General features: G+C 45.5%; 1 protein-coding gene across 1 annotated transcript in view; it reads right to left on the bottom strand.

Annotated features, from left to right (window-relative positions):
• The window catches only part of Sap-r (prosaposin), a 119,293-nt gene that overhangs the window by 42,221 nt on the left and 56,296 nt on the right, over positions 1 to 20,776 (bottom strand). Inside the window, exons 23-26 of the mRNA XM_065428627.1 lie at positions 19,492 to 19,616; positions 17,858 to 18,023; positions 10,783 to 10,898; positions 6,593 to 6,758 (exon numbers count right to left, since the gene is read on the bottom strand). Coding sequence (XP_065284699.1) covers positions 6,593 to 6,758; positions 10,783 to 10,898; positions 17,858 to 18,023; positions 19,492 to 19,616 — 573 coding nt within the window. The remainder of the gene's footprint in view (positions 1 to 6,592; positions 6,759 to 10,782; positions 10,899 to 17,857; positions 18,024 to 19,491; positions 19,617 to 20,776) is intronic.

Consider the following 20,776-nt stretch of genomic DNA (forward strand, 5'->3'; position numbering starts at 1 on the left):
ATTTCAGAAGCAAAGCAGGGGCAAGCACAGGCTTCACCTCTGCTGGTAAGAAGTTACAAGAGCTTTCTCTCCAGCAAACTTTTTCAGACCTCCTTGACAATATGTGACCACCACCACTAGACGCACGGAAACATGTCTAACAAGGCACCAACCCTCTCGGCTTGCAGCTTTGCGCTTGCTGCAGATTACCTCGAAGATACAGTGCATGCCTGCGTATGGACATCCACGAGCAGGAGGAGACGACGTGCATTCTAGGGGGAGAGTGAAGCAGACAGGCGCAAGTCTCCTGCTCCCGTGCACCCGTAGCACCTTCTTGATCAAGTTACCACTCCTTCACCCACTGCCCACCCAGCTTGCACTGAAGGGATCGTCAGTTCTCGTATAACTGTAGGTGGCATGTTTATGTGCCACCTATAGCTGCCTGCAACGTGCTAAATATCTAGGGAGGCGAAGTGCTGGGATTTACGTCAAGCCTGATAACCATCAGTTGCATGTGTCGTCTGCTTAGGTGCCATTTAAAGGCTGCTAATAAGAAAATGAGACAATTACCAACCTTGCAAGCTTTACTAAAATTGCTTTAGTGTACTACTCATTTATAACCAATTTAGCCAAAGTGAAATTTTGTTGTAATCGGCCTGTTAACCAGAACCCAATTATCAGTTTCTGAGGCATTCGGCATGAAAAAAGAAAGCGATATAGTATAAATGTACCAACACCGCTTCTGTTGATGTCACGCAGAATGAAATGGAGTGTCTCAGTAACAAGAATGGCATGTATACGCAATTATAATGCTCTTTGTTATGCTTCTTGCCTAATATAGCCCTGTGCTAACAAACTTCAGTCGCATCTAACATATGACACATCTATCTCTTTTTGTGGCGGTTTATATTTTTTTGTGCTGGTACGTGGAAGAAGAAGAAGAGCACGGAGCAGACACGTCTCTCACATCGGCTCCGTCTTTTTCGATGTTCCGCTGGCCAATTTTTCGAGGTACGACGATTTCAAGCACATCATCAGATTCGTGAAGTTGCCCAGACTCGACTGATACGAAGTTTCGAGGTGGGAACCAATTTTTGACAATTTTATTGAACTTTCTCTGTTCATCCCACTACGTGCGGAGCTAACCCTAGCGAGGAGCAGGGCCCATTAGGCCTTGCCGGCCTACGTGCCAGGGGGACATGGCAGACTCCCGTATGGAAGACGAAGAGGACAACAACGAGGAAGATTTCGGTTGGCAAGTGGCTACCGGACGACGATCCCGTGCCGGAAAGAAGAGCAGCAACGCGGCGAACGCGATGCCAAGTACCTCGCAAGTGTCCGGCGGCAGCAAGGGACCCGCCACCAACACCGGTTCGATCAAGTACCGTATAGTAAAGGCCTCAAGGATGCCCAACTGCCCGAGGGGCATCGGAAAATTATAATCAGGCCACGAGGAGGACTAAATTTGAGCAAAGTAAGTACCACCGCTATTGGAACTGCAGTGATCGAGGCTTCATGCCTAACGGCAGAGCAAGCAAGTGAAGACATGGTGTGCCCCAACTTCACGCAAAATATCGTGGTGGTGAGCACGCCTGAACCAGACCATGCGGCAAGGTACATGAGAATGAAGTCCTTCAAAATTGTGGACACGGAGTACGAGGTCAATGCGTACGAGACGGCCCCGCACGCCACGTGCAAAGGGGTGATTAGACAAGTCGACATCAGGGACTCCCAGTCTACTATCACAAGGAATATCGTGCATGAGCGCAACCCGCTCGCTTTGGCCGCCAAGCGCATCAAGACGTCAGGCTCAGTCATCGTCCTCTTCGATGGACTGAAAGTGCCAAACTTTGTGCGCTACGGGCCGACCTTGTTGAGATGTTATCTCTACAGGAAACAATTTGATGTGTGCTTCACTTGTGGTAGGGTAGGACACCGCTCGGACGTGTGCCCCACGCCGGACTCTGTTCAGTGTAGAGGGTGTGGAGCCCCCAACCCACGAGCGGACCACGTTTGCACGCCCAAGTGCAAGTTCTGTGGAGGAGACCATCCCACCGGAGACAAGGTGTGCAAGCAGAGGTTTCAAACACCCTATGTGGTACGAGCTCGCCGAAGGGAACGCGCCCAGTCACGATGGGCCACGAGGGAGAGAAGCCGCTCCAAGTCGGGAGGATTGCAGGTGCAAAGGGAACGCGCCCGGTCGCGATCGGCCGCGAGGGGGAGAAGCCGCTCTAAGTCGGGAGGAGCCCAGGCGCTCTTCGAAGATGGAACACCCGGTGCCAAGCCGACAGTTGGGACCGCCTGGGCGGATAAAGTCAAAGGTACGGTGAGAATCGTTGGTGGCGCCACTACGCCGGCGGTGACTGAAAGCAATGATGCCAGAATAGAACAGTTGATTAGAGAGGTAAACTCTTTGCGTAAAGCTAATGAAGAGCTGACCAAACAGGTAGCAGAACTGAAAAAGAAGGCACAGCCGAGCCCTGCCAGCGTAGCAGTAGCCAGACCAGTAGGTCAAAGCAACGAACCAAGCGAGGGAGATAACTCCCCCGCCCCCAAAAAAAGAGCAGTAAGCCCCGAAACTGACTCGGTTTTCTCAGTCCTCAGCGAGCTGAAAGAGGTAATCAAAGAAATTAGAGAAACGACGGAAAGGACTAACTTTAAAGTGGATAAACTATGGAAATGGAGGTTAACGGCCGAACAGCGATTCAAGAAACTTGAAACGAAATGCGACGACGACGAATTCTTGCCGTCAGAATCAGAAAGCGTAAAATCACTCTCCGGAACGTCAGGGGGCGCTCCAAAGAGATCGATCGCGGGTAACAGCAAAATTAACCCATTCAATAATCATGGATAGCGCCCACAGTTTTAGTGTGTGGCAGTGGAAATGTCGCGGATTCCACAACAAAAAGGCATCGCTGCGCCAATTAATTAGATCGATGGGGGTCAAACCAAAAGTAATTATGCTGCAGGAAACTTTAGCGGACGAAGTAAAGCTAACCGGGTACAAATCGGTATCTAGAGAAAAAGATTCCGGAAGGGGGTTGGCCACCCTCGTTGACAAAAAGCTACCCTTTATCGAACACGATATCCATCTCGGATTGAGTAAAATCGAGTATATCCTAGTAGAAGTCGTACTCAAAAGGCACAAGGGCAGGGCGCAGAGTATCTTCTGCCTGAACATTTATAGCAGTCCCACCTACAAGAAACAAAGCTTTAGGGCACTTTTCAACAAGGCACTCGCAGTCGCAAAGAACTCCCCGCTCATCATCGGAGGGGACTTTAATGCCCCCTACCAAGCGTGGGGATACGCTTGGAATACAAAGAAAGGTGAGGGGTTATGGAACCTTGCCACAAACCTGGGACTGTGCCTGATCACCGATCCGTCTTTCCCCACCCGCTGTGGCACGTCCACGTGCAGGGACTCTACGCTTGACCTAACTTTTGTCAACAACTCGAAACAAGCTAGTTGGGAAAACTCGGGCACCGATCTAGGCAGCGACCACTATATCATACACATAGGTATAGGTATGCCGAAACAAGAGACTAGAACCTTTCGGTGCACGGACTGGGACCTTTTTAGGAAAGTTAGAGCGAAGAGACTAGAATCGGAACCAATAGAAGCGGGCAGACAATCCTTCCAGACCTGGATCAACCAGCTCGAAGAGGACCTCAGGGAGGCCACTAAAGAAATTAAGACCGAAGAAAACATAGAGAGCATAGACAGTAGGCTCGCGCATCTGATCGAGGCCAAACAATCCATTCTGCAAAGATGAAAAACGCAAAGACTGAACCGAAAGCTCAGGAAAAAGATAGCATTGCTAAACAGACAGATCGAGGAGCATTCGAGAACGCTCGTGAAACAGCAGTTGGACGAAGTTTGCCACTTGGCAGACGGCAGAATCAAACATGGAGGCAGTTGGAACTTCCTCAAACATCTATTGAACGAGAGCGACACTAAGTCAAACAACAGAACAGCAATTACAAAACTGGTACATCAAGTCAGCCAGTGCACGACTCAGGAGGTAGTCATGAGACAGCTCGCGGACAAATATCTCCCGCTCGAACAACCGGGCGATCACAACGAACGCGTGGAGTACATGGGAGGACCATGCGAGGAAATGGACCGCGATTTCACCAAGGGTGAGGTACGGGCCGCCCTCCATGGTCTCTCTAGTAGATCGGCAGCCGGACCCGACGGTATTACCAATAAACTCTTAATGAATCTAGACGATGAGTCGATCACTTTCCTGACGGATCATTTCACCGAGTTGTGGAGAAAGGGAGACTATCCGGAGGAATGGAAGATAGCTAACACCATCCTCATACCAAAACCGGGCAAACCACTCCATCTGGATAACCTACGTCCAATATCGCTTACATCGTGCATAGGTAAAGCTATGGAACACGTTATTCTTAACAGACTCACTAGATACGTCGAGCAAAATGACATACTCCCGTATAACATGATCGGTTTCCGCCCCGGACTATCGACTCAGGACGCCATGCTCCTGATCAAACACCAGCTCATACACGTTAGCCCGGTGCACGCGAGAGCGATTCTGGGACTAGATGTCGAAAAAGATTTTGATCGCATAGAGCACAAGGCCATCCTCGAGGTCCTGTCCGAGCTGGGGTTGGGCGAGAGGCTATACAGTGTAGTCAAGGCGTTTCTGGGCGGTAGGCAAGCAAGCCTCACGCTAGGTGAACTAAAATCGAAGGTGATGAACCTGGGAAACAGGGGCACCCCGCAAGGGGCCGTACTTTCGCCCATGCTATTTAATCTAGCAATGACCAGAGTCGCGAGGAAACTGGAGAGTATAGAAGGTATACACTTTGCAATATACGCCGATGATATAACCATATGGAGCGCCAACGGTAATGTAGGCCAAACGGAGACCAGACTGCAAGAGAGCATATACGCCGTGGAAAGCACGCTAGGCGAGATGGGACACAACTGTTCGGCGGCAAAGTCGGAGCTTTTGGTCCTAAAACATCGACGCAGGGGTCGAAGACCCAGGGGCTACGTACGTCCTCGGGGAGGAACCCAAGATTATGTTACACTGTCACGACGGATTCGCGATCAGGCAGGTGGAAAATATTAAAGTTTTAGGCTTCCACATAGCAGCGGGAGGTACCAACCTGAATACCATTCAGCACATTTCAAACAAGACGGACCAAGTCATCAGATTACTAAGGAAAATCAGCAACAGACACAGAGGCCTGGCTGAGGACAGCGCTCTAAGGCTAGTGCACGCCTTCGCTCTATGTCACTTCACCTACGTGGCAGGTCTATTTAAACGGTCGCAGGCCGAGCTGAACAAGCTAAACACTCTGATCAGAAAGTTAGTGAAGGCTACCCTAGGTGTACCCATCAGCACCTCGAACGTGAAGCTCACGAACCTAGGCGTGCACAATACGATAGAGGAGATGGCGGAAGCGCAACAGATGGCGCAGCAGGAAAGACTGACGAAAACGCGAGCGGGCAGGCTTATACTCAAAGCGATAGGGACAGACCCAAATAGATCAATGAACCCGAAGGAATCCGAGGAAGAATTGAGCGCGAAACTTAGAGACGCGATCAGAACCACCCCCCTCCCGAGAAATATGCACCCGGAAAACAATGTTAGCAGGAGAAAAGCGAGAGCGAAAGCTTTGTTGAAAGAAATTGAACAGCTAGGACAACAGGCGGCCCTTGTAGACGCTGCCTGGGTCAAAGGCAAAGAGGCCTACACCGCCGTGGTGGTCGACAGCCGGGGCGAGGTACGGGACGCCATCACCATCTTCACTAAGGATTCCACGGCGGCGGAGCAAGCCGCGATTGCTCTAGCCATCAGGAACCGTAAATGGTCTTTCATCTATAGCGATTCCAAAGCAGCAATTAAGAGCTTTGACAAAGGCTATGTAGCTGGGACTGCGGCTAAATTATCGACAAGGTCGAAACTATCAAAACTGAAATCCGATGGTTTCCTGCACATATGGGACAAGTGGACGAGACTCGGCCCAACCTCAACGAGGTGACAAACGACCTGGCACGAGGACTTGCTTGCCGTGCCGGTCAGAACCGAACCGACGCCCACTACCATTCCGGGGAGCATAAAGATCAGTTATTAACTTACAGCGACATCACTAAATATTACTACTTGGGGCGTAGGCAATTCCCTCTGCCACACGTAAAATTTAACAGGGCTCAGGCAGTGACGCTACGCTTACTGCAAACCGGGACGTACCCCACTCCGTACTTCATAAATAAAATTCACCCCGAAAGAGAAATTAGGAAAGATTGTAGCTTGTGCGATGGCATCATTGACATCAGACACATGCTGGCGGGCTGTCCCGCGACTCTCGCCGACCCCGAAGAAAAATGGCTTTACTGGCGCAAGTTGATAACAAGCTCTTCATATCAAGATCAGCTACGGGCTGTCCAGAGGGTCCACGATGACGCCATAAGGTTCGGCCTGGCGGTGCCGACGTGGACGCGGCCCGCCTCGGTCTGAAAAGACCGGGCTTCAGGACACTAATAAAGTTTTGTGAATGAATGAATGGTAACATGAATGAAGAAAACACTTGTAATCATATGCTACAAAGGAACTTCCACTGAGAAGTTAGTACTCACATGATGGGCACAGTCCAATTGTTTGGCATATCTGCTGAGGAGTGAAGTCCTGAAGTATGAGGGATACAATAACCTCAAAATATGTGTTGACCATGTTAACGCACTCCTGCCGCCTATCTCCGTGGAAGAGGGTACAAACTTCATCTAGTGCTTGCTTGACCATCTCCTAAAGGAAGCACAAAAGAGCAGGAAACTCAGCAGTGTTAGCAATTTAGTAAAGTTCAAATTTATTTCAGAGGTTATTTGGAGCAATCATATACATAACACAAGCACAGTAATGCACAAGGCATATAAATTAAAGAGAACTGGGGAGAGAAGGGTGAGGGGGGGGCTACTGTCTTAATATAACAGATGCAATAGAACTTTATAAATATTTTGTACCACTTATAGTAAGAATGGAACAAATCAAAGAGAGAAAAATGCAAATAAGACAGAGCAATTTCAACCAAATAAGTACTTTGAATAAGTACATAATGCCGTAAAATGAAAATAGAAAAACATTAGTTAATAACAATATAAATGTAGAAACAAAGATTCAAACATGGGGGCAAATTAAATTATTCATTCTCTTTAAATACATATGTATAGGCAACCAGTGCTGAAACTTGGCGTGCCAACAGCATTGCCGTAACACACTGCCTAATGGGCGGAGAAAAGTTTTTAGCAGCAAATGCTTCGATTTTGCGTCAGCATAATTCACTGCTCACCTAAGCTGCATGTGTCCAGTGTCGGCACCGGCGTGCTAGAACATAAGAGCGCAGTGCTCCTCAAAATGTGCATTGCTACGAACAGAACTTGGCCAGGCATGCCAGGTGTTATCAATTGTTGATACAAGTGCACATCTGTCATCTTTTAAGATATCAATGATGATGATTTATTGGCTACCCCTTTGAAACGGGGCAGTGACAACTAGCCGCCCAACCTGCTTGAGCTAATCAGGTATGCTAACCACTCTTTTCAGTGAAGCACTTTTCTTACATGTTCTTGATATTTTTCTCTTCCTTAAATCTTCTATATCTACCTTGTACCATTACCTATGCCTGTAACGGATCCGGTCCTATCAATCTGTTCTCTGCTTTGCTTTCACCAATACATTAACATCTCTTGCTTACCTCGACTCCTGAATCGTTAAGGGGGAACGTGGCTTTCAGTACCAACTTTCTTGTTTCTTGGTGGACGTAGATCAAAATTGGCACGGAGACTACGAATGGCTGTACGATGCTTTCATAAATATTTGAGAACCATACCACGAAAACCTCTTGCTAGATTAATTATTTCTTTATGGAACCTCGTGGAAAGACTGGAGTATTTACAAGATGAAGTAAAATGTACGCAGAAGGAGATAGCATTCTCAAAATTTTTTTTGCTATACTAAAATTTGTAGTTTACGTTTTCTCCAGTGCCACTGCAGTGAGCACACTTGCACTGTAAACAAGGAACCTTACTAAGAACTTATAAAACACTAGGATAAAAAATAACAGCGCTATCCCCCAAGTACAGTTCAAGGAGCCTTACAAAACGAACACAATCAAAATGTGTAAAGTAGTTACCAAGATATCTGCTCCGCGAACTGAGCAACATGCCAAAAAAACAGTGTTGAGAAAACGAGGTTCAAAGTTGTTATTAATTCAATAGGCACCAGGGTTATAGCCCTTCATGTCCTTTGCAATGCGGCATCGCTTGACCATCTGACCTTTAGCCCGATGAGCTTTTGCAGCCTTCATTTTCCACATGGCATCTTTTTCAGCTACTCTATGTAGTGCATGGTGTCCAGGCTGAAGGGGGGATGTGGCTTTAAAAATCAACTTCCTTATTTCTTCATGGAGATTGATCAAAATTGGCACAAATGTTTAGAATGACTCCCTGATGCTTCCATAAAAGTTTCAGAGCAATATCTTCCGAACATTTTATTTAATTTTATTGAGCAGAATTTTTCCCCCTCAAACTTTCTGGAGAGCCTGGGGAACATAAAAAATGTGAGAGCTAAATGTAGGCTGAAGGTCATGAAATTCTTGCTTTTTTTTTTCGCAACAAATTTTTTTGGAGTGTCATTTTTTTATGTTACCTACACATCAAGCACACTTTCAGGGTAGACAAATAGCCATATCATAAACTTACAAAGAGTCAAGATAAGAAAGCGAGAATGTCACAACCTGCACTGTAGCCCAAGGAATGTGACAAAAAAAAAACGGATACACAATATGCTAAACAGTAACAAAGAAATCAGCTCCAGAAGCTGAGCAGAAAGGCAAAAAAAACAGTTTTGAGAAAATGGCTCTCAAAGTTTCACCTTCTTTTCAGTTCTCTAAAAGGCACCAAAATAGTTGTCTTTGGGGTGTTTTGTGATGTGGGGCTTCTTGTACATGTGGCCTCTGGTCTGGTGTGCCTTCATCCCCCCCCCCCACCTCTTTTTTTGTATGGCATTCTTTGCTGCTGCTCTACAAAGAGCATGGTGCCTGGGCTTCAAACCAAGTGAGGAGCAGAACTCTGTGTGGGCATGAATATAGTTCCAGTGTTGTACCTGCAGGCTGCCTGATTGATATTAGTCTTCAGTACAATCAGTGAGGCATTTTTTTTCTTTTGGTAGAATTGACCATGTTACTGAATGAAGGCTCTCGGCAGCCTTCTGTGTCATCTTCACTTGACGATGGCTGTGGAACTTAGGATCAGAGAGCCAGCCATAGATGTGCAACTGCTAGGTGCTTTCCAGAATTGTATTTTTGTATGCCTCGATCACTTCTGCAGCCAAGTGTCTGTGCCAGCCCAAGGGGCCTATAACAGAGGTCATTATGAAGTTCTCTTTATGAGGTGGTGGTATGATAGATATTGTTACGAGCTCTCGTGACAATATGATAATAGACTGAACGCGCAATATGCTTGGTTGCATGTCCGAGGAGCACGCTCAATGTACTAAGTCGCGCAGTCGGAGGCGTCGATGCACAAAATGCTTAGGCGAGGGTCTGCAAAGTCCGCGCGCAATGTGCTTGATCGCCGAGTCGGAGACTGCTATGCGCGAAATGCTCAGCCACGGGTCTGAGGATTGCTTGCGCGATGTGCTTAGTCACTAATTCCAAAACACCGAGTGCTAAAAGGCTTAGCCGCATGTCCGAGGATACTGCGCGCGAATCTCGGTTGCGAAGTTCGTGTCGCCGATGCTGAGATTACGGTGAGTGGAAACGTCCATACTCGCGAGGTGCAAAGAACCAAGCAGACGACACGAGTGCCAGATCAATGGCGAAAACCGCTGTAGTCACGTGGAGGGCGCGGCTAATCGCAGACTCTAGCCAACTCTAGCACGACCGTGGAGGGGCACGACCTTCAATCATTTGCTCTTTGTGTGCTTGTTTCTGTATGGAGGAGATAGCTGAAGTGACAAATTTGAAGACGGCGAAATGCGCTTTCCAACAAGACCAAGATGGCAGCGCTCGGTTGCGCTGTTCTGGAGATATTGTCACTTGAAGACCGCTGCTCTTTCTCGATTTCCGCGAAATATTTCACAACCTTGGCTGATAAAACAAATTTTTTGTGCATTTCCACGTGGTTTACAGTGATGATATTTCGGACTCCGATAAAAGCAGAGTTATACAAACTCAAAATATTATTTTCAAAAAATCGATTTTTTTGTTGCCTATTTCTCACGAAGCAAAAGCCGCATCCCACTTAAATGCTTCCATTCACTTAAAATCCCAGTGCTTCTGGAAGGCACACATTACCTACAGCTCTCGCTTGGTGAACAGTTCTGCATTTCATTAGCATGTGCCGAGTTGTTGTCTCCTCATATTTGTTGCAGCAGACACTTGCCTCATCCTGTTGTGCATACTTGCTCAGGTATGTTTTTTTTCCTTAAGCAACCAGCTCAATCTTCAAATATCAAGGCACTGGTGTCATAGCATTTTTGAAGCGTCCCTATCGGATGCAATCAGCATATTTGAGTAGGACACTCAAATTGCCTTAGCGCTCCTAGCCAGCGCCAGTTCTCTATACTAAGGTTGGAAAAATAGTGGGCGCAGTATGGTGTTATTCAATATGCAACGAGTTCTAAACTGGTACTTTAACAAATAACCTGTTAGCTTGGTTAAGGGTAGAACATATTCATCACCACTTGGAAAATTGGCCAGGATTACACTAGTAGGTTGATTCAACTACACAATTCAGCCAATGTGAGATTCCTTGCAATAATATGCACCTACCTCAGTTTTCTGGTCCTGGAGAGCATCATACACATACTGAACAATTGTTGTACAGTACATGCACGTTTCATCACTGGCAACTTTGACAGGTCTGGTTGCACCAAGCTTTCTCTGGGCTGAAACCCAAAATGAGGCACTACATCAACAAAATTTTACACATAACTCAGACCATTATGAAGTCCACCTAAAGTGATTAGTTTTCACAAACAACAAAGTATGAAAGGGTTGGGGAGGTTGATCTTGAAGAAGGCACCAATGCTAGCAGTGTAATTTGATGCGAAATTCCATGCATTTCCTTATGAAGAATGTTACTAAGGCAGATGATGATTAGGGGAACATAATTATGGATAATTTTCTGTATGTTCACATGCAAGCATTAAATTTATTAATAAAGCCTCCGACCGATAATTCAGACACTGATAATTTGGACATGCTTGATTATTGGGACAGCTCTGCGACACATCCACTAACCCCATAGACAGGACGACCAAAATTTTGGACAGCTTATACTGCGCCATGTAATAATTCTGACTCCTGACTACATGACCCTGTGCTAATTTGGCCACCGAGTCTAGCAGAAATAGCAATACGGGTATTTTCATTCTGATACGTAACCAACGTGATCACCGCCCATGATGCCGACGCCTCCTAAAAACTGAAACCAGGATATCCTGGTCAGTCTGGTAGACACCAAGGAGAATTCAGTGCATGCATTGACTGTACTTTCCTCTATCTGTAATGGCAGCATGACTATGGTAAAAAGAAGGACCGCGATTTTGCAGTCAACCATTCATGGCTGGCTGTTTCCATTGGTAATGTATGCGGAGAATAAATTTGACCACTGACAAAGCCCAAAAATTGTGAAAAGGAGTTGCATAAGATTGCACAGAAAATCATGGCCACGGAATGTCTAAGCAAAGGCAGGCCTATACGAGTGCACCAACGCGTTGACAAGCTAGGGTCGTATTCTTGGACAATCTTCGAAGATACTTTTGTGCTGACGTTATTTTGTGTAACTAGTGCTGGACACATTTACAGGTGGCAGCGTTTCTGCACTGTGACAAGATAGCATGCTTGGCACTGTGACGAGAATGCCATTGCTAGTAGGTGCCAAGAGGTCTTGCACTAGTCATGCGACATTGAAGGTATCCCGTAAGTGACAATCCGGCACATCTTTTTTGGCCATTTGTGGAATAGGGTCACTTATTTCTGGGTGAATCTGGCTTTTCAACCTACCAATGATACTGAATTTTTGGTAGTCCCAGTTGAGTCCAAATGATCTGTCGCCAACCGTACGTCCATTCAATACGCATGCAGCACTGTTAATCCATTCATGGTGGCTCATGAGAAGTTCAGAAATTGTGCAGCTCTATTTAAATGGTTTGTCCAACCAATGTGCACCAAGTAGGTATAGTTTGAGAGGTCCTGAACTGCTGGCATGATTGGCTTCTGAGGCATATGTGGACCCTGCCCTCGCATAGACATAGCAGGTGTGCGTAAGCAAAAGATTGAACGACGTTTGCACCCTTGTGCTGTGTCGTCTGCTGCTAGTTAACACATTTAGATGTGCACCAAGTCGGCACTGACAGTAGAGAGGGTGCAGAAAAATCATGAACCAGCCCTGCACCTTTCGTGCACCTTTTGGAACAAACGGCGTGGTTAAGAGGGCGCCATTGCTGCACCACTGAAACGGATGGCAGGGTGCAGCACCTCGTGAACTTGTTCAGGTGAATCGAACAGACCTTGTACTGCGGCAGGACACAGCATTGAGTTCAAGAACAGCCTGAGGATTTTTATTGCGTAAATTGTGACCGCCCGGAAGCTGGCTGTTACAACCCCTTCTGTTGGTTGCGACAGGCTAGCAGTGATAAATTCTTGATGTCTTGGACATGATAACGTGAATAACAGCACGTACCAAATATACTGGCCATTCATTGAATTCCTATCTCTAGTACGCATCAGTTATCAAGGTAGGCATCATCATCATCATGGTCATCCCCCTATTTCAAGTCCGCTGCAGGACGAAGGCCTCTCCCTCCAATCTCCAATTATCCCTGTGCTGCGCCAATCGATTCTAACTTGCGCCTGCGAATTTCTAAATTTCATCACCCCACCTAATAAACAGGAAGAAAGGGGGTTAATCGAGGGGCCCGAGTTTTATTAGTCATATTATAAGAAGCCAACAAACAGCGAGACCAAGGGAAACATAGGGGAAATTACTAGTGCTTAATAAAGGAAATAAAGAAATGATAAATTAATGGAAATGAAAGTGGATGAAAAAACTGACAGTAGGCCATGAGTGCAGCTTTGATTTTGTATGCAAGTGTAATATACAGGCCACTCTTGGCTCGATTTTCTTGGAAAAAAGGTGCATGCTAATATCCGGTAAGTACAGCATTCATTTGTTGCGGGCTGCCATTACAGCTGGCAGGCCCAAAATGGGCATTCTTGGCCGGAGATAGCATGTCTTTGATGCATCCAATGTCCCTTAGCACCACCAAGGCACAAGCTACAGCCATTTGGGTAACAATTGGGGTCAAACCCATAGAAATGCAAGGATATTTGCTGGGACCTTCGGTCAAATTGAATTAACTAAAATATCTAATTCACTGGCAACAAATTAACAGAACGAAAAACAGTTATCTGTGAAACGTGTTATAAACATCAGCAGCAAAAGCAAAAAGCTAAGGCTCATGTGACCATGATCACGAGGCAAACGTTGCGAAATTGTAAAATTAAACAAATCAAAGCGAAGACTTGTGCCATGTGGTACATGTTAAATTGATAAGCATGCCTATATAGCATGCAATAGACAACGGGGCATATGCAAGGGATGCCACATTAAGAAAAGCTGCAGTGTTGGACAAAGAAAGGATGCAATGTAAATGGAAACCAATAATATGCTTGTTGTAAAGCAAACAGGCCTCTACAGTGTACATAAATCTAGGCAGAACATGGAAACCTACAGCATTTAAAAAGCCAAGCATGTACATTTCTGTGTATGACCTCGTAAAGGTTTCATTCCCAGGTTTCAATGGTCATGTAAAAAAAGAATCATCATTTATGTCCGGCTCCTAGCTAAATTGACCTGTATATCAAGGGGCTAAAGTGAATGAAAATTTTTAAGTACCCAGTTTTTAATGGTGCAACGAAACACTCATCCTCGGGTGTTTATGCAGTCGAACCTCGATATATCAAACAGTGCGGTGATCGTTAAATAGTTCGATATAGCCATAATTCGATATATAAAATCACGTAAAAAACGTATAAAAAATTTATACAGATCAATCAATGAACCAATCGTAGCACAGTAAATACAGTGAAACCTTGTTAAACCGTAGTTGGCTGGAGCTCAGAAAAAGTATGTACTAAACGGTAGTACTGCTTAACCGAAATAGCACGAGATCGCCCACTTAACTGTCAAAAACGTAACTCTGAGAAAGTGCAATGAAAGGGGAAAAAACATGCTGTATTTATTTACTTCGCGCAACAAACATGTTATTTTCGTTTGATGCCGCGGCGACCTAGCAGCCACGACAGTGGCCTCAAACTTGCTGAAGCTGTGAGACAGCTTTTCAGCTGGCCTCTCTTCTCGGCAAGCACTCGCATGGCAGATTCCTCGTTCACGTTGCATATTCACCGTGCACAGATGCGGTAGCGTTGCAGAAGTCGCGGGGCACCTTTTCATTGCGGGGTGCTCTTCTATTCGCGACGATTGCATTCATGAGGCTGCCGTAAAGCGCAGCTCCTGCCACTGTCGGGCCTGAAACGCCCGTGCTGTCGCTTTCCATGTCACCCTTATCACTTTCGCTAGGCGACACTTCAGCAACAACAGAGGCAACGATGGCGAAAAGTCGGCCCTCGTAGCCGACGTCTCTTTGCGGTCGCAGCAGCGCTGTTGAGCAACTTCGCATTCCAAATCCCGCACACCGCAGTCAACAGTAGACCCATGTCGCGTGTCAATGCCGACTTTTCGCATCACGTTCGATAGCACGAACGATGTCTAATTTTTCTTCTATGCTAAGCACCCGGCGTCTTTTTTATCCGAGTTTCGGCATGACGTGAGTTCTCGCTTGCACGACGCCACAACGCTCTGGCACGGCGCCGAAATGATGTTGATGTTGATGTGGCTTCACGCGCAAACACACAGGGCACTTGGAGGCCGCTGTGCTGATCTCTGAGGCTAGTTGTTCTGCAGGGCCACCCGATGGAGACGGCGCACCGCCGTGTTTGAGTGACGAAAAGTGGAAACACTATGTGTTAACCGATACATACGCAATAAGCTGGTACGGTTTATGCGGATACAAAACACATTATGTTCAATGGTCGCTGAGTCGGGGATTTGACTTTACTACTTTAAAACGAAACTCCTGTTTAAGCGTGTACGGTTTAACAAGGTTCAACTGTGCTCACTTCAAGCTTCACACAACGTATTTGTTTCTTTGGCTGAAAGTACTGCAGCAGTGTAGATTGCTTCTTATTGACAGCTGCGTGCTTAACCATGGCGTCCTCAACATAGTCTAAATGATCCACAAGCGATAGGCCGGTGCTTTCTATTGCTTCTATTGCACCGCAGCAGCGGCGTAGAAGGGCCAAAGCAGCTAAAGCCTCAGCAGAAGTTATGAGCAGGACAACATTAGCGCTTGCTAGATCAACCTCCGTAGCGTCTTTGTTTGACTGCTACTTCCATTGTGATCTCCATGTCCGTCTATCGAAGCATTTTGAAACACTGTCAATGACAAAGTATTAAGTGGCGTCTGCCATGGCATCTATGAGTGAGCCCAGTCAACATCTGCTGTCGCGCATCTCTGCGGAAGCAAACGCCATTCCTCATGAGGCGTGGCAGGCACAGAGCACGGCAACGAGGAGGAGTCAGTGCAGCAAATGCAATGCGTCGTTGAGGTCGAACTAGCCAAGCCGCCACATGCGTACGCTACTACATTCAAATGGCGTCCTCGGAGCTATCAATGTGTGCAGCTATAGCACACAGAAGGTGAGAACGCCTATCGGGCCACTGCTGCCTTCCAGTATGTTGTGGGAAAGCTCACCGCCTGTCAACAGAAAGCACGTGGTCTGGGGTGGCGAAGTTCGATACAGTGAAACCTCATTAAACCGTAGTTGGCCGGAACTCGGAAAAAGTACGTACTAAACAGTAGTACTGCTTAACCGAAATAGCACGAGATAGCCCACTTACCTGTCAAAAACGAAACTCTGCGAGCGTGCGATGAAAGGGCAAAAACATGCAGTATTTATCCACTTCACACGACAATAGCCTGTCATTTTCATTTGATGCCGTGGCGGCCTAGCAGCGACAACAGCGACCTCAAACTTACTGAAGCTACGAGCTAGCTTTACAGCCAGCCCCTTCTTCTCGGCAAACACTCGCACGGCAGATTCCTCGTTGGCGTTGCATACCTATTCTCCGTGCACAGGCGCGGTAGTGCTGCAGAAGTCGCGGGGTGCCTTTTTCATTGCGGGGTGCTATTCTCGTCACAATGATTGCATTCATGAGACTAGTGTAATATGCAGCTTCTGACACTGTCGGGCCCGAATCGCCCCTGCTGTTGCTTTCCGTGTCGTCCTCATCACTGTCCTTAGGCGACACTTACACAACAGAGGCAACGATGACGAAAATTCAAACCTCATAGCCGGCATCTTTTTGCGGTTGCAGCAGCACTGCCGAGCAACTTCTTCACATTCCAAATGCCACACACCGTAGTCAACAGTATATCCCCTTCATGTGCCCTCGCCGACTTCTTCGTGCCACGTGCGATAGCATGAACGATGTCCAATTTTTCTTCTATGCTGAGCACCCGGTGCTTTTCTCCGAGCTTCGGCATGATGTGAGTCCTCGCCGCCAAAATTATGTTGATGTTGATGCCGCTTCATGCGCAAATGCAAAGGGCCCTTGGAGGCCATTGTTCTGATCTCTAAGGCTTGTTCTAATAGGCAGCCCGATGGGGATGACGCACGGCCGTGATTGCACGACGAAAAGTGGAAACACTACGCGTTAAGATACGTACGCAATAAGCTGGTACGGTTTATGCAATACAAACCGCATTATGTTCAAAGGCCACTCAGTCGGGCATTTGACTTTACTACATTTAAAACGAAGCTACTGTTTAAGCGGGTACGATTTAACAAGGTTTTACTGTATACACATTTTACGTCCGACCTCGTTTGAAATAAAAAATATTAAATACATGCGATTTTCTAGGTGATATAGAAAGTGTTTGATATATGCAATAATTCGTTATATCCGTGTTCAATATATCAAGGTTTGACTGTATCTGCAGCTGTTACTTCCAAAAACACATAGAAATCTTGTAAGCAGAACTTTTCGATCTGAGCAATCTCAAAAGAAATAGGAGTCCCAATGCCAGCAACACTGAGAAGTGAGAGCGAATTGGGAAAGCAGAACGGTGGGTGGCTTTCGCAGCAGTGAGTGCAACTTTCATTAACCATCCAAATTTCTACTTTTCACCTTGTCCAAAAATAAAATACTGCTGTATAAGTTGCTGCATCTGTGGCTAGTGCAACTACTCATACTAGATAGTGACAACGTGGTGCCCTTTTTGGCAGTGGGCACAAGACCTCAACACCACTATTGCTTCCGAGAATGGGCTACAGCGCACCCCACCTGATCTCGGAGGCCATGGCGCCATTTTTCTACTCATAACAAGCGAAGATTTAGCTGTGCATTGCAAGTTACAGAAAAAATTATAATAAAGAAAATGTATTGCATTTCCATATTAATAAAAGGTCGTGGAGCCACGTACAATAATAGATGGTCAAATGATAGGGCATCCTATTTTTTTGTGATGCTTTTGCCGCGTGAGGCTGCCAAAGAGGTCATTTCTCGCGGTTTGTTATGAAGAACTAAAAATATAAATCTTCGTTTAATGAGGAAAATGGCGCTCGTTTCAGTCAATACGAGATACGACCTTTCTATCAGTGGGGCTATCTCGATTCACATTCTGAACATTCTGTCTGTCCCTCTAACAACCAAATAGGCACGCGCTAAAGACACCAACAAACAGAAGACACGCCCAGCCAACAGAGACAAGAGCCTTACCAGAAGGGCAGAGGCCAAGCTCTTGGCAGACCTGTTCAGGCGTAAAGCCCTGCAAGATGAGCTCCACCAGCTGATCATAGTAGGTGTTGACTGTGTCTGTGCATGTCTGTTTCCACGAGTCTGGCAGCAGAGAGCACACCCTGTCCAAGAGTTGCTTCACCTCCTCCTGCGCCACCAGCCACCATAAAAGATAACATGGCTACTCTCGCACAATAAAGGATCACAAGGTAAGGATAGGGTAGTGCAGGCTTGCTTAGTAGAACAGCCTAAAGATCTGAAAAGTCGTATGCGTAAGAGGGCCCATGGGTCTTGGAGACAAAAAATTCACCGAAAAAAATTGATACTTTTATTTCATGTTATTTTTCTAGTCCCTATATCAGGGCACACTTGCTGGAAAAAGAACTAGTTCAAAATGACATGTCGGTGAGGCAGAAAACACTGTATTTGTTTTATGAAATGCTCAGTTTTGAACATGAAAGTTTTGAATGACCATTTTGTGTCATTCAATATTCCAAAACTGTCCATCACAGCCAGGCCATCTTGGTCTTATTTGAAAGAGCATCTTTGCAGCTTGCTTTCCTGCCAAAACAAGCTTTCAACACTGCTTCAGAAGAAAACTACCTGGTTTTGTAGCAGCACTTTAGGCAATTTTGGGAGCAGCACTTTGTTCCTGCTACTCATTCAAACCTCTTGATTTCTTTTTTATCTGAATGTTAGAGTCAGAGAGTGCACAAAAGCTATGACATAGTGCTTTACTGCAACATTTCCAAATCTTGTAGAAATCGCCAATAAAAATTCACATTTGCAAAGTTGCAACTTTATAATTTCATAACTTCAGCTAAAATCAATCAATCAAAAAACTTTATTCATCTCAAGAAGAGAAAGTTTGTGGCGGGAAAAAGCTGCCTAACTGCAGCTTGACTAAGCCCGACTAATTTAAACATGCACTCTTCGAACAATCAGGAAGATACATGCTTAATTTTAGCTATCTTAGTGCAGTACATTTTTTGCAAGACACCTCCCAAATTTATAACACAAAAATAATTGAAACTTTTTTTGGGTGGACTAATAATAAAATTAATTAAATATTTGTAATTAGTAAACAAGATCGAATAGCTGCTGAAAATTTCATGAGTCAAGAACAAAAACTGTTTTTATCCGTGACGCAGGTCCCACCTTAAGTTATATGGCAAACTTGTGCGCACAAAACAAAAGTCAACAGCAGCAAAAGTGACATTCATGGTTGTCAGTCTGAAAGTTGTGACCTACAGCTGGACACTATTTTTACACTCAATGTTGCACATTACAGACAGATTGGTGGTCATTGTGGCCATTGTAGAAGCTTCTATAGGCGCTGTGCCAAGAGAACAATGACATTGTGACTGTGTCTTGCATGGGGACACGAACGCAACAGCCTTGCAAGCCTTCTCTACACCACGTCAGAGTCTACGAACCCTGCTGTAGTGCATTGATGTGGAGGAGCATCGTGCCCTTTCTTGACCGTCATTCATAGGGCAAGTCTCGTACAAACCCACCTCCACACATAACAAAAAAGTTAAGCAAAATATGGTGATCAGTGATCAAAATTTGAAGGAATTTGCAAGGCGCAAGACTGGCAAAGTGCACCAACTAACCTCAGTCTTGTTGTTCTTCAGTTCATTGTAGACAAACTGCACCACAGTCTGGCAGATGTTACACTCTTCGTCTGTAGGCTTCTTAGAGGGGACACTTGCAACAGGGTGCATCCCGGCTTTCTTTGCTAAAGTGATAGAAGAAGCTCTAGTATGAGAATAAGATTTAAAGGCTTGACCTTGTGCTCAGTTTCAAATATTTCGTTCACCAGCTTGAACAGTGCTACACATCAAGTATTCAGCTATTAACTAAAAAATAATGCAATGGCACTAGTATCAATGCACTAATGCATCCTGAAAGAAATAAAATAGCAACCAATGAAAAACGTGCTGCTTGCCTAGTTAAGCATAACATGGCTCAATGCATGCAGAAATTTAGTAAGAAGAAACTGGACTTCAACGTAAGAGGATTGCAGGCAGCACACACTTCTGCTGTCCTAGTTGGATAAAGTGACCTTGAATGGCATTTAAAACCTTGCTCTACTCCCCTCACTCACATTTTTTGTGCACAGAGGAAGCCGTGCAGTACATGCGTAAAAAGGCATCTACAGTTAAGGGGTTTAGGCAAACAACTTAAGGTGGACGGGGGGAGGGGGCACGGTCTATGAACCACCTATTCAATTTTATTAAAAATTGGAAGGCATGTTGAGAGCTATAGTATAGGGCTGAGTGCCAAATTTTATCATTAGAGAACATTTTTTCAAAGAGTTGTGGCTCCTCAAAAGCTCAAATAACTATAGTTAGTTATAAAAATTACCATCCCAAACGGTCAGCACTTTGTGCCTGATATAATATACTAGGAATGCCCAAACTATGCTACTGTGGAGCCATTTATTTAGATTCTAGTAGTTAACATAAAAAAAGAATATTCTATGTATTAGGCACTGGTATAATTGCATTCAAAATTTCAATTTTTCTGTAGGGAAGGAAAAACTTAAAATCTCAGCCCACAGAAGTATTCTGCATAAAATTCAACCCCAGAAAGCTCTCTAAAGCGAAGTCTGTGTATTGTAATAGACAAACAATTTTTTTAAACTCATAACATTGCTAAAAAAATGCAAACTGAGAAAAAGCTAATAAAGATTAAGACTTGTGCTATTTCATTTGTACTTCCTATGTGGCCTCTAAAGCCCTGCTGGAAAATATGTGGAGCCTTGTGCTTTCCATTCTTCTACAAAAGTGGCTTCAACATTCAACATTTTTCTGGCCCCTTTTGGGCACTCTGTTGCATTCACTGTCATCTGAAGCTCTTCTCCAAATGGTGTGCCGCTTGCATGACATAAACAGT

The sequence above is a fragment of the Dermacentor albipictus genome, chromosome 1, assembly GCF_038994185.2.
Source record: "Dermacentor albipictus isolate Rhodes 1998 colony chromosome 1, USDA_Dalb.pri_finalv2, whole genome shotgun sequence".
NCBI classification, from domain to species: domain Eukaryota; kingdom Metazoa; phylum Arthropoda; class Arachnida; order Ixodida; family Ixodidae; genus Dermacentor; species Dermacentor albipictus.